This window comes from Monopterus albus, unplaced genomic scaffold, assembly GCF_001952655.1.
Source record: "Monopterus albus unplaced genomic scaffold, M_albus_1.0 scaffold45.1, whole genome shotgun sequence".
NCBI classification, from domain to species: domain Eukaryota; kingdom Metazoa; phylum Chordata; class Actinopteri; order Synbranchiformes; family Synbranchidae; genus Monopterus; species Monopterus albus.
Window position 1 is genome coordinate 1780589 of NW_018127925.1, and position 15682 is coordinate 1796270.

General features: G+C 41.2%; 1 protein-coding gene across 1 annotated transcript in view; it reads right to left on the minus strand.

Annotated features, from left to right (window-relative positions):
- grik4 (glutamate receptor, ionotropic, kainate 4) overlaps nucleotides 1-15682 on the minus strand; it is a 311608-nt gene that overhangs the window by 31876 nt on the left and 264050 nt on the right. Inside the window, 1 exon segment of the mRNA XM_020600102.1 lies at nucleotides 14465-14569. Coding sequence (XP_020455758.1) covers nucleotides 14465-14569 — 105 coding nt within the window.

Genomic DNA, 15682 nt, shown 5'->3' on the forward strand with positions numbered 1-15682 from the left:
AGGAATAAGTAGTATAGATAATGGGTGTATGGATAGATTGTAAGGATTACTTTTTTATTTGTTAATTTTTAGACACTTTTCCAAGTGTTAATTGAAGCTTGTGAATAATCAGATTCATGCAAATATATAATATTAAGAAATGTCAGGGTGTCTTTCCGGATTAAAATAGCACCTATTCGGTCTATTCACCCCAAAACAGTGGTCCTTAGGTTGCTTCTTAGTCAAAACGGTGGCCCCTGAGTCACAACAAGCTGAAAACCCCTGTTCCAGCTAATGTTTCGCCACATCACCGAGACAAACTCCTTGATTATGGAAACCTTCTTGCAATAAAACCACTTCTGATGATTTCTGAAGAGTTCTGTGAAACCAGTGACACAACACAAACCTGTCAGCAAAAGGTTTTTTATTCCTTGTTGCAATGGTTCCACAAGACATGTGATCATTTCATTTATGCAGCTGGTGCAGAAACATACAATTCCATAATAAACAGAGCATTTGGTGTATATTGTATGTGGACACAGGCGATAACCTCCAGATAAATCAAGACCAAGGTAACATGCAAAATGTGTCTCTTTTATTAGTGCATGTAATTTATCCCCTGTTTGCATTTACTAAATGTCAAGTATTATAAAAACTTAATATGAGCACAATGCCATTGTGCTCCTATTAAAATTCCAGTTGTATTGCTATGGAAACTACTTAGAAAAAGCAGAGCTTTCATTTCATTAAATACTTGTAAAACAACCTTTGAACCTCACCGAGAAATAAGATAATGATGATTCCAAACACTGTTGGCCATTTACATTCAAACCTTGCAATCCTCTTCATTATGTAAACACTGCCATCCCTCTCTCAAGGAAATAATAATGCTGATCATAACAATCAAGCTCCTTCCATTGTGAGTATTATATAGAAGAAGTAAATGAGAAAATCTAGCATCTAATTTAGCCCTGATGGTTTGTTGGTGTAATTCAATCCATGTCACTAGAATGGGTTCTCTGATTATGTGCTAGAAAACCTTTGGGGATATTCTCGAGGTTGGAGTGAGACCAGAGAGGATAATCAATGATTAAAGTGTCATAAAAAAAAGCTACAGTAAACAAAGCCCTCCTAGCTTGATCATAGACTGTTTCAAGGCTAAATTGCCAAAATTCTCAAGAGATTTCAACCTATTCATGTTGATCAGTGTCTACATTTGGAGGGTATTTACACGCTCTCCTAACACTGATGATGAATTCTGAGCTGAGATACAAAAAAAGGAAAAAGGAAAAAAGACCTGGAATCAAAGATTTCCTTTGAGAGTGTATGATCAAAAAGATCTCGCCTTCCATTTCCTCTGGTATACTTGTTGGGAAAAACAGCACCTTGCTCGCACAAATAGACTACAGCTACCCCATCCCCCCGCACAGCACACTCTGCTGATGATAGCCTCAAGAAACACAGAGAGGGAAAATGTGAACATATTGTAGCATGACCAAAAAAAAAAAGAGAGACGTGTGAAATACAGCGTTCAGCAATCAGCACACACAATCAGTTGTCAGAGCTGGTGGAGGCAGTGGGAAGTGGGAGTCTGTGGCTTGGCTGGGCTCAGCAGGTGTCACCAAAGGTCTGAGCACAGGGATGACTGAGAGGGTAATTGGATGGGGTGGCACCGTGACTCCTGCCTGGGAAGAGGAAGTGGAGGAAGAGGGAGATGAGGGAGCGTGAAGCGAGAAGAAGCATATGCTGTTGGGTGAGGATCTGGCCCCTTTAGGTGGCCCCGCTGTGAACTCTCCTTGAGACAGGAGGGGGATAAAATAAAGCGGCACTGTCTGTGAGTTGCTTTGACTAACAAGATGTGTACTGTACACCAGTTGGTGTAAAGCAGGAAGGCACGCTAATGAGCAAACAAGGTGACGTTTATCAAACAGACTGAAAACCTTTGATGGTGAAATTTGTTTGTGCAATAAATTATACTTTTTAATTATTGATTTGTGCAACAAAAAAAAATGGGAGGCTGCTTGTCACACATGAAAAGATGACAAGACAGCATCTAAACATAGGCCAATACAAAATGAATTAAATTTACTGTATGATATCTTAATCAGAGCACAGTTTGCAATTAATGAGAGAACCGGGAAAGAACATCAGTAATCTTACATGTCATTTCCCTGTGCAAACTCTAAAGTGAGGGCAGCCCTAACCATTGCAATAATCGTAGGAAAAGCAACGACATTGAGTCATTGCATAAAACATCATTAATCGGTACACACAGCACAACCTGAGAGTCTGTTATACTCATAAACCTTTTCATAACAGATGTACCAGACTGTCTTTGTACAACCGTATAAATAGCTTTAACTTGATGTTTTCCCTTTGCAGTACCATTAATTTGATATGTACACTGCAATTACAATAAATAACTATTAGGCATTACACCAGTGAATCTGAGAAGCAGATTCAGGAAAAAGTTTAGGCTGTTGATGAATACTCTGCACTACTTATTTTTCTGAGGAAGGAGGAAGAATAGGGCATAATAAGAGAAATGGGAATAGGCAAGGAGCAAAAAAAAAAAAAAAGAATGAAAAATAAAAAGATGTGGGGGAATGTCAATCACTCACTGAGTAGGTGCAGCACGGCTGGCGAATGGAAAAAGAATCAATGAGAAAGTATGAGGAGCAGCCAGCTAGGGAGCCTGAACATAGGGCGGAGAGAACAAGAGAAAGAAAGAGAGCAATTGAGAGGCAAAACACACACACACACACACACACGCACAGAGTTTATGTGAGTGCGAAATAGGGAGATGAGAGAGTGGGCAACAAGTGGGACAACACGTCCTGGGAGGGATTACCCAGGGTTCATTCTGCAACCTGGAATTACAGCACGAGGAAAAGATTAGGGTGGCTGCTCACTGAAGCATCAGGATTGGCTGATTTCCTGTCAGAAATATGCCATACCCAATAGTGTGTGGCGAGGCCGCACTGTGACAGACACATCCATCATATATGAGAGTTGCAATAGCTGCCATTATCAGGTATAATGTCTTACAGCCCACTTACACCGAGACTAAAGCATTCAGGTGTCACCACAGTGCAAATGAGTCTGAGTGAAAATACGTATGTGTGTTTCTGGCTGTATGCGAGCTAACCATATCAGTGGATGCAAAACATCCTCAGGGGCCTCTGAGGACGGACTTTTATTGCTCTCAACAAAAAATATGCTGAAGTAGATGCAGTTTTTGCCCATCAGCAAACATTTCCACCAGTTGAATCAACAGCTAGCACCCAGTTAAAACTGAACAGACGACAGTTACTGTATAGTGCGCACTCACTTTGTCTCACAATGATCACATTGTTCAAATGGCATTGTGTTAGTGTGTGCATAACTGTCAGTTATGTGTTTTCTCCATGGAACGGTGGCAAAAATATTTTTTGCAGAATCTCTCTCTGGTATGAGTCATCATCAACAGGAATGAGACTAATCAGGGAGGAGCCGTGGGCAAACCTCAGGGGCTAGACAGACACAGGTGGTGGTGTAGGTGATTGGCACGGCTATACAGTAGAAGGAGGAATAGAGAAAGCACACTGTCGTGACTGACTGAAGAAATGGAGATACAGACTTTTTACAATATTCTTGCCATTTCCTGCTAGTCAAGAAGTCTCAAATTCCTGGTAATGAAGAAATGAAGCATGGACAAAATCGACCTATTTGCACTTTAAAAATCAGTTGTTTGCATCTTAGCTGTCATTTGCGATGTGTATATTACATCTGAACACACAAATGCATCATGTTTCTTTAGATCTGGTAATGCAGCCACAGTCCCCACGCACCTCGACACTACTGGCTGTTCAAATATCTTCATCTCCAGCAGCCATGTTAGTGGAGACATAATGTGAACACTGAGGACAGAACAAACCCTTTAGAGGTGTGCTGCAGTCGCCACTCCTTCATTTTCTCCATTTCCTCACTTCCAACTCTTAATTCCTCTGAAAAGGGGTGTATGAGTATCACTATAACATTAGAGTTCATACCTGGCTGAGGCGATAATGCAGCATCATTTTCAGCAGCTCAAAATGACTGGACACCACCACATTCACAAATGCCTGCTTTCATTTCTGGACATATCTCGAAGGGTCCACAACAAGAAAATATAATAATTAAAATCTCCAGCAGAAATCTGGGAGGCTGTATTCATAAAGATCTGATCACGTACTTGGGTGCTTCTAGGATGGGGTGGGGAGGTTGTGAGTGAGTGGAGTCAGCTCGACAAAACATTTACTAACATTGGCTTTACTAATGTGTTGTATGTACTATTTGTTTTGAAATTGAGCTTTTTAATGTTAATTTTTGTTACTTTATCTCCCCTTACAGGAGGGAAATTGCTGACCTTGTTATGTTATAAAGACAGTTATGTTAATACCTATATGGTTACGATGCATCTATGATAGTGGCATTATATCGGAGGTTTTGGTAGGAAATCAAAGGTGCACTGTGCAGACTGATATAAACGGAGACTCAGAGGCAAACCTGCAGGCACACAGACACATACACATCAATTTGCATGTACATGCATATTACAAACATACACTTACATGAACACACACACACACACACACACACACACACACACACACAAACACACATCCAGCCAAGCAACACATACACAGTCTCATCCAGCCTTGAAATCCGTTAAGACTGGGGGATCTTGCAAAACAGCTCATCCGTTCTGCTTTTGATCTATTCCCCATCTCCAGCCTGCAAAATGCAAACTGAGAAAAACAAAGGAGAAAAGGGGACTGCTGTATGTCTCTGAGAGACCAAACAAAGAAGGGAACTAGAGATACACAGAGGATGCCGCTGCGCGTAGTCTATCGGTGCGAGTTTCTGCTCCGACAAATTCAATATGCATTTCAATATGCAGTCACATACTCAGCACAGGTGGGATGACTTTGAGTAGGCTGATGATTCAGTAGATTTGCATTAATTTCTTATTTGATCCCATACAGTACGATTAGTTGCAATTCAATATGCTTTACTCACAAAATGTGTCACCAGTACCCGTACTGCCGTTACTGTAACACTGATGTGTTCTGTATAAACTCAGGAGAAGGCAAAAGCATCACACCTCATCTCTGAACAGCTTAAAATTGCCAGCAAGCTGAATGTATCTCAGTAGAGGAGCAAGAAATAAGTGAAACACAGAAAGGACCTCAGGGGGAAAATATCAAAAGATGACTACTATGATCTGTAAACAATGCTGTCCATCTGTCCCCGAGTCCCATATATTTAAATCAACAGCTGTAAACAATGCTGTCCATCTGTCCCCGAGTCCCATACATTTAAATCAACAGCTGTATCTTGCAGCTGACAGTCTCCTCAATGGTTACATCCCTGCTGAAAATGACTGTGTGTCTGTGTGCATGTATGTCAAACAAAGAAAATCCCCCTAAGTCAGATAGCATTAGCTTATATTCATGCCCATGTTGCACAAAGCCTTATAATCCATCTCAAACCCATTCACATCACAGCCAGACATTCTAATAATACTCCAAAAGCAATACAATAAATTACTTTTATGACTGTGATTAGTATTCATCTACATTCAGGAAATGAAATGAGAAGAAATCTAATAAAAATGACTTGAGTCTTTTGCCAGAAGACAAGTTGTTTCTTCTCAAAATTCATAGCATCTCTGACCTCCAGGACTGCCTGCACCACTCAGAACATTTAACTCATAACAGAGACAGCTTTGTATGCAATAAACCGGAGGACACAAAGTTGCTCGTAAACCGATCCGTGGCTCCGCCGCTGAGAATTACTGACATCAGTGAGCGGACATATGGCTTTTACACTGTAACTAAATTTTAAATATCAGTTTTTTACATCCGTCTACTTTTCTAAACAACATGGTGATATGAAAATTCACACTGAACAGAGAGCATCATTCATTAACACGACAGATTATAACATCATAAAAGGAGGAGCTATCCCAGGCATGACTGAACATACAAAATGAAGTGACAATGCAAAAGATTGTTTGAGGATATGATAGAAATGATGATACGGAATTCACACTTTTAAATCTGAGCCCCCAGGCATATGAATCTGAAGTCTAAATTCCCTGCTGGAAGTGTGCCGAGCACCTTCAGCCTTTACATGATGAAATGAGCAGAAACTGGGGGAGGGGAGAGATAACACATAAACAAGGTGAAAGGTAAATCTGTGTTTAATGGATGATCTTCAGAAATTAATGTGGCCTGACAAGCTTCAGTAACACGGTACAGTTCCAGTGGCTGGAGATGTGAACATAAACACAGCAGTAGAACAGAAGCTCAGTGACGCACCGTCCTAACGCACTTTTGAATGCTGTTACTGGAATACAGCTTTCGACAAATAAAATACCGTATAAACTAAGATACAAATATAAAAAGGCCATCTCCAGGTGGCTTTATATTCCCTTCAACCGATCCTCAGAGATGCTCTGTAACTTTGCTGGGACATTTTTATTTAACAGTGAAATAATAAAGCTGCGGTGCATACTGACAAATAAACATTGAATTTATACCACTACTGTTTTCCCTGCAGGCAAGTAGCAGTTTTCTGTTCAATTTGTTTGTCCCTAAATAATCACTATTATATACCTGCTTTGTTGGCTACAATATTTGACTACCAGGGGTGTTTTTCTCACTGATTTTAAATTTACAGGCCTTTTATGAAGTTATGAACAGTTTCACTCAGATCCCCTGTTAAATTTTGACCCTGATAAACATACATATAAAAAGAAAAATGCTTTACAAACTCAATGTGCAGTTCAAAGATTTATGTACAACAACATAAAACCTCGCTTTAGGAAGCCATCTGAGCACCCTTACCTCTGATTAAAACTGCCACTTCTTGAAATGTAAAACTTGCCTTAATTAATGTTTGCAACAAATGGCTGTTACAAAGACCCCGACTTACTCTGTCTCTAATACAGATTCTCTCTCCAGTCTTGAGAGAGAGAGTCAAAGACTGCAGTATGTTATGGAAGAGATCCAAGGGCCACCTCAGTCTCTAAACATACTCTAACCTTAGCGGCAGCAGCTCAAGCATATTAGGTCCTGTATGTCTATCAGACCTGGTTAAGATGTACTTATCTCTGCTGGAGCCTGAGGCAGAGAAAGACATTTAAGCCATGTCGTGGTGTGCCGAACTATATCAGGCTCTTATGTTAATGTCCTTAAAGGGATACAGAAAGGGTGGAGGCAGTCTTGACTCTATCAGCCTGCTGTGCACCACTCCACACCTCTCATTCCCTGACATTTTCCCTCTCTCCCATACCTTGCTGTACCTGTCCCTTTCCTCCCTGTTTCCCTCACGTTGCGGCAGCAGAGGGAAATTGAATTGAGTGCATCTGCAGCAGTGGGTAATAATGGTCTCAGAGACAAGGGTGGGGGAAGGAAAAAAGCAGATACAGTACAAATAGAGAAAAGAAAAAGAGATTGAACAAGCACATTCATGCTTTAACTGGAGGAAGTCCTGTGTAAATAACACAGCTCAAATCATTTCATGCAAATTGCAGCGGGGTCTGTGCACTGGGTGTGTATCTGTGAGCATGTGATCAACTGCCTCCTTGCTGCGTGTCAGACACGTTCCACGTACTCTGCCTTCTCTCTGATACAGAAAAGAGATGAGGAAAAAAGAGGTCTCCTCTTACTTTAACACCTCTGTCCTTTGGATCCACCTCTAAAAATCTTGGCACAAGGACACCTGGGTACTGTGTTTATAAAAAAACAAAACAATCGAGCTATAAACGTCCAAATGACAGTTCAGAAAATTGGACACCTCTTAACACAGATTCATCCTGGGGACATACAAATGGACAGAAAGGCGCACATGGGAGGAAAACATGTGAGAAGAAGACATCATTAAAATTCAATAACAAGGTTAGAGAAAGTATCCTGCAATGAAGGACCTGCTTTATTTACATCAGATGAACAAAGAGTTTGAGCTACTGTATGGCTGCTGAATAGACATAATAAGGTAAATGAGGCAAAATAATGCAAATGAATTTGATTGTAGTGCTGAACATGGCTAGAGTGTTCTCTACCTGAGCTCAAAACCTAGTCAGTTCTTTGTATTTACTGTAGGCAATTTACTTATAACAATGCTGCAGCAAATGTAATCTACCTTAATATAAAGGGATACATTGGGAATATTGCTTTCTATTGTACTAAACGTGCCAGGGGCAGCACGCATGCTTGCCTAGGGAGGGAAGGATGATGGAGAGATGTCTCAAATGCTTCCAACAATTCTTTGACATTAGTTTTACAGCTTTGGCAGCTCAGCTCAGTTCAGCCTTGCAGGGTTCAGAAAAACAAATTATGAATGTGCTAGAATGTCAGAGCCAAATCTATTCTTGCACATCAAATTTTGCAAAGTACCTGTGGACCTATGTAATGAGAACAATTTGCTTTGAATCACACTAGAGTCTGCCTCTGGCTTTTTCCACTGCTGGCCAGTGTGTCCTGCTGTAACCTACTCCCTGTTCTACAGCCTCTTCCAGCCTCTCCAGCTGACTCTGTAACTCAAATCTTCATCTCTGTTGTTTCAGTCTCTCTCACTCTCTCTCAGGCAGCTTCTATACCAAAGTCATGATTAAGGGCCTCCATTATAAAACATAATTAGTGATTCTCTTGACTCCAGAAATTGGGCAAAAGTGTTTGTTGCAAACCCTGTGCATGAAGATGCACAAATGTGCATGTAGCATGTACAAATGTACACACACACACAGACAAATGCAGCTTTCATAGCGCCCTCTCGCTGTACCAGCCAACAGTTTACATAGCTCAAACTGCAGTAATTATTCATTTTACAGCTTCCTCCAATTAACAGGCGTACTGCTGTCAATGAGTTCCATGCAGAAAATGAGGTCCAGGCTAAGGAGGCCAGGAGGCTGGATTGCTTTATCATTATGGTGTATGCTGTGGTGTGGCTGGCTGGCAGGCTGCAGCATGTTTGTTTTGGAAAAGACTTGAGCCTTTACTAAACATGCAGAGATAGCGGTGGGCTTGTTATATGTGATGGCGTGCAGAGCCAAGAAGCAGGCGGCAGGGGCTGGCACCAACACCATCAGAGCTCATACACAGGCGCTGACACACACACATAAAAAACAAGACACAAACACACGCAGGCACGTGACAGCGGGTAAGTCAGATACTGTAGATAAGTCAGCAGTTCTACGGCTGCCTGACTGTAGTCCCAGTATCACAATAAAGTGACAACAGTTCTCTTAGTCCCGATTCCTTAAACAAACAAACAAAAAAAAAAAAACTGAAATCCATTCCAGCAACAAGGGTGTGAGTTAGGAAACTGCTCCATCTTTTGATGTTTGTGGGGAGAAGAAAGCGGTCTGTGGGTTCAGAAGAACAGGTTGAGCTATATTAGCCATTTGTATACTTCCAGAAAAATACTAATTGACAGCGTACCTCTGGTGGAGCCATCTGGAGAATGTACACTCATGAAACATTCACACGCACAAGACTCTACTTCACATTAGACTCCATTATCTAGCTCATTACACTGCCTTGTGAAAGGACAGCAAAATGATATAGAGAATTACAGTTCATTCTTTTGCAATAATATGATTAATCATTCCAACAAGAAAAAGAGGTGAAGGTCAGTGGTCTTGTCTTTAGTATTAGATGTGGCGACAGCTAACTGTGCAGGTACAGCTGTTATTTGACATGCAGAAACATAGTTCTACAGCCTACTCTCTACCTTGTTTTTTTTTGTCATTTTATTTTTTTTTTATCAAACATCTTTCTGTCTCTTTTACTTCCTGCCTGTCATCCTCTTGTCCTCTTCCCTCATCACTTTTCCTTATCTCTGTCTCCCTCCACCTGCATCTCTCTTCCCCTTTGAGGACTGTTGTCGGTTACAGGTGCCAGCGGTGTCTTGGCCAGAGCACAGACGATGCCAACTTCTTACACCACCACCGTTTGCCTACCTGGCTGCCAGCACTGGAGCAGCTGTGAAATTTACCTTGCCCGTGGAAATTGAACAAATAAAGATTATTGCTTAATGCAGCTGCACCATATTCTGGAAATAAAGTAGGCTAACCAAACTGTCATCTGAAATGGTGATTTTCAAGCTTAAAGCAATGACTGGTATTGTGCTTTAATATTATACAATTATTGTGCTCTAGATGGGTCAGATGATATCGTAATATAGCCCTCACTGTGAATAATTTTGCATCAGAACATGCAAGGTCAAAATGCACATTTCAATTATTCAAAAATGAATAATTCAAACAAAGGAAATAAATAGAACATCATCTGGTTTCCTAGTGTAAAGTTATGATTGCAAAGCATTAATACTAAATGTGTGTCGCCACAGTCTTTGTTGGAGACTTGGCCAGACCCACACCTTATATTTTAGTAAATTATAGTAAAATTTTACACTCAAACTGTTTTGACGTTCATCCAGAAGCTGTGTGATAGGGGCCCATTTGTTTTGTTCTTCAGAGTCCTGAACTTGCAAGAACAAAACAAGTGAAGACTAATTGCCAGATCCAGCCTTTTTTCTGATCCTGGTTGACATTCATGCTTGTAAGTGACTCGTATAGGCTATGTTCTGAACACTGTTGCACTACTAAACTGCCACAGACACACTGATTCATGAATGTGAGCCACAAGCACACAAGAATAACAACAAAAATGTAATTTTTGTGAAGGTCAAATTTCACAATTTCCTCACCAGTTGCTCAGGTATGGCATGTTCCCTCCACCTTGGTATCATCAGAAACCTCTCCCTAAATGTCCAACAAATGTGAAACATCCCGATCTCTCCACTGACCCCTGTTGCTGTTGTTGCTCTCCTCCATTTTTATTTTTACTGGTCAGTTAAATCTGACACAAACAACAGGCCATATGCGCAGAGGAGTAAGACCTTGAAAAAAACCCCACATGTTGATCTGACAGTTCTGGCAGAGGTCACATGGTCAGAGATTGGATATGAATCAGATCTAGGAGCACAGTGGCCCAGATCTGATCTGAAAAAAAAAAAAGATTTAGTTTGTTCATGCATCTGTGAACATATCAGTTCTACGTCACTTCAGCATGTAGTCTGACTGCAGCATCTCTGACTAACACTGCAACAGATGTGGAGGTTTGATGTAAAAATAAAGTATGAATGCCTCTCTCTGAATCCTTGGCTCAACCGTAATCAACGAGAACTATTCCAGTCAGAACTGGTTGTTGCATCACAGATGCAAAGGCAAAGCACATCTGACGACCGCTCCTCATGACGGATCAGGTTATAAAGTACAGCAGAAGAAACCAGTGATGCTGCCTAAATAGACATGAACAGACAGACTGACAGACAGAAACAAAACTAAAAAAGGCAGAGGAGAGAGAGCAGCACGACACTGTTTTAATGTGTGAAAATGCCTCCCAGAGAAATTCAATTTGTGGTGGTGATTGGCTGTAAAGTGCTGAACCCCCTGAGGAGCTAATGGCCACACATATGAGGTAATCTATAGTGCAGCAACAGGACTCGGGATGAGGTGGCACTGGGTGCTTCTGACTAAGTAAAAAGAGAGAAAGTGGGGTAAAGAAATGAAGATTGGTGGTTATGTACAAAATACCTTATTGCTCTCCAGAAAGTGCTGACTGGAAGTTGATGGAAGATGATCTTTACAATTTTCATTCTCAATGGAAGACCATCTTTATTGCTGAGACACAGTGTGGGCATCACTACTCTATTTTAACTAAACAAAAGACCAAAGTATTAAATGTCATGCGCTGATTTGCAAATATTCTGCTTAAACTGTGTGTGCAGGTAAGAGTGTGTTTGTGTGGGCATGGAGCGGCCTTCCTTATCTCTGCCAAGGGGCCTGGCACCTCCAGCGTCTGCCTGGCTGCAGCAGCCCTATGTGGGAGGTGTTAGTCAAACAAAACAAACAACACCCGCAACCTATCCTCTATCTAACACCTTGCCTCTCCCCATTAACATAACTGGCTGGGCTGCTTCTGGTTGAAATCATCACATTAGGCTTGATCGCATTAAGCTTCTGCTTTCTGGGCCCCGTGCCAGTATAAAGAAGGGACATGGGAAGACACAGACAAGGTTAATAAAGGCAGATGGGCCACTGTCTGACTGTTTTACAGGTTGCTTGTGTAAGATTTTTCTCACACTCAGGCAGGAACTTGACCCCCTCTTCATGTAGAACATCCCAACTGAAAGGCTCAGATGTTATTTCTTTCTGTGGTGTCTGTGTCATAATACAATAGTGACAAACTACTTAAAATGCTGCAGATAAAAAACACAAATACAGCTACAATATCTGCTGCAGCAGAGTGGTGACAGTTGGATGACTGAGCCCCTACCTGGGAGAAGCCTGAAAGATGGTGGTGCGCCAGTTCGCAGCGGCTCTGGGCTCTCCATTTATGTGCATTTTAGTGCGTCTTTTATGTGCCATATATAAACATGCTTCTGCGAGTTGATGTTACAGTAGACAAGAACTGCTGGACATGGGGTTACACAAGTTACCGGTCTCAGATAACTTTTGCTGCAGACACGATATACCGGACAAGATAGCGAGGGCTCTCGGTGGATTGTTATCAGGCCTGGCAGATGGCGAAGGGAAAGGAAGCAGAAGCGAGGCTGTAGGGCCGGACTTCTGGCTAAACTCAGAAAACAGCTTTACAGCCAGCATATTCCTTACCACTGCCAGATCTGTGTCAGAGTCCCGTCCAAGTCAAGTCTGCCTTTGCTGAGTCGGAGTAATCAAGGTCTATATTAGTCCTTGTCTCCAACTTCTGAGTCAAAATGCAGCTGGTGCTCGTGTTTGAGTCCAACTCCAAGTCATCACTGCTCAAGTCCAAGTCGAGTCATGACTCCTGAAAATCAGGACTCGAGTACTGCAACACTGACTGTAACTGTTATATACATTTTGTCCTTTTTTAAAGTTTATTTTTAGCATTTTCTCCATCACTTGGTTCACTAATATGCTCTTATTTATGCCCAACTTTGTCAATATAGAGATATATACACTGTGATATCGGTCACAACACATTCAAACTTTACCTGTTTTGAGTTCCTTTAAAATATACTACCTTTATAAATGTTTTAAAACCCAGGGTTCCCCAGCTATTACCATACAAGTAAAAACAACCACAGCTAGATTATTCATCTTGATCCAAACATATATTGCTCAGCCACTGCATCTGAAGTGTCTGCTACCTTAATGCTGTTTACCTGCTTTTTTCCTTCCATCCATTACCCACACACAACCTATATATTTTTCTTTCACCTGGGAGGTCAACCACAGATTTTTTACTACTGGTGATGGCTCAGCTCCATTGGAGCATTTGGAGATGCTGCTGATGGATGGAAGAGCATCAGGTAATCACTTTACCCAAACAGGTCTTCCCCAGCCAGGCAGATCTGAAGTGATGTCCTTGTCCCTGGCAGCCTCACTAAAATCACTGGTTCCATGTACAACAGATACAGTACATAGCACACAAGCATCAGTGTGCTTTTATGCACCTTCAAAGACGCAGCTCAAATATTTAATTTGGTCCTCTGACACCTTGACACTTCTTTTAGTTGGATACTGGGGCATTTCTGCACCAAAAGATGAATTGAGCAAGTGCAGCTCCCTGCTGTACAGTATAGCTTTGCAGTACTGCCCTGCTGGAATCAGGACTGTGCTGGAGTGCCTCTGTGTTCACCAATAAGTTACATTATGGCTAGTGTCTATCTAAAGAGAAGACAGAGGAATCTGTGTAGGTCACTTCAGAAACGCCACACTATTTATATGTAAAATCATTTGAATCAGTCATTTGGACTTCATGCTATACTGAGGCGCTTACGGTGTTGACTAAATCCACTACATGTGACCATAATAGACCGTCGAGGTGCCACAGCCAGGGTAATTTTTGGAGTGTGATATAATTTTTTTGTTGTGTTTTTTTCTCAAAACCTGAACTTTAAACAAGCCACATGCTATTGATCACCATCCCCCACTTTTTTCTGATTTCTACTTTGAGTTTTTATTTTGGCTCATGTCCCATCCACTAACATGGAGGAGGTGGGGTTTATGACCTATCCTCCAACCAGCCATCAGGGGCGACCACATCACAGTGGTTTCATTTCTCGGGGTTGTCATGGTGTTCATGGTCGTGAGTAAACAACTAAACTAAACCACTGCCCACATGTGCCTGCATAAAAATAAAATGAAGAGACAGAGTCTGAAATCCATGTTTGAATTTTTCAAACTCAAACAGACTGTAGTGGTGTGTGGTGTCAAACTAAAAATGTTCTATAACTTTACTCAATATTCATACATTAGTAATATAGGCTTATGTCTGTTTCAGTGCGTATGCTCCTCAGCCTTGGAATCAGGCCGCCCCCTTGCTCTGATGCGTTCCGTGGTCCAAGCATGTGACTAGTCTGAAGACAGATAATACCATCTGATTTATAAGACTGGGAGTTACTTTACCTGCCTTAGGCCATCCTTGCTGTTCTGCATGATCCTCAGGGCATAGTTAGATCGCTGGCCTTTGCTGTTGAATTCAATGTGGCCCGTTAGACCTTCCAATTCTACCTATCCAACACAGATACAGCAACATGTTAAAAGACCTCATCAAAAAAGCAGATATGTATGACGTGATGCTACATTAGAGCTACTGGCTCAGTCTCAGCCTTTTGAAATTTGTCAGATTTAGAATAGTAATATGTAGACAAGGCTGTAACATCCTCATTTTACAGTAAAATAGAAGCTTCATTAGTCACGTCCTGTTTCTCCAAGAGAAAAAAAACAGTCTGATATCGAACACGTCACACCGAAGTATTTCGATAGCCCAATCACTTACAGCCATTTGTCTCTAATAGGAAAACAGGGTATTCACTGACAGCTCATCTTTATCTCTCCTCATCCATTGTGTCTCACTATAATGGAGAGACGAGATAAACTCACTTAGTGGACAGGGAGTATATCTTTAAAGAAAGCACAACCTACACATGTGCTGTCAGTGAAAATATCTAGCCTCTAGAATAACCTCTTAACACCAATTAACCTGTAGAAAGGATTGCATTAACAATAACAGGAGCTCAACAAGCTTAGCTATCTGACATTGTCTAATTAAAGCTATTTTCTGCCATTCTTGTTGTTGCAAGTGAGAGAAACACTACAAGCGTGAAAAATCTAAAACTTAAAAAAACAGTAGTTCAACATTTTGGAAAATATGTTTATTCATTTTAACTGAAAGATTGTTGCTTAGCATATAAATTGGAAACAGTTGCTTTGGATCTATTAACGATTCACTAATTAACACATTTGTTTAAAAAAAAACCTAGATATTTAAAAATGTGGTTTCTCTGAGGGTTATGCACCAAACTCTGTACTGGCCGGGAGCAGTGATTTCCTGGAGTATACGCTAGTCGTCTGGAAACCGCACAGGTAGTAAGAACAGAAGGCCACTGTACCCGGCCAAGAAACTTTCTTTTGCACAGATTAAACCAAACCCCCAGGGCTGGCACTGAGCTGTGAAGCAATTTTGGTGTAGTGGTCAAACATCATTACTGCAACTTCCGCGTTCGTTATGTGACACGGCCTAGCCCAAAGATCAGTTTCCTCAAAGACAATCACTGGAAAAGAAGCTGCTATAAAATGGGAAATACATTTTTCTGAGCATCACAAACTACATAAGATGCCTCT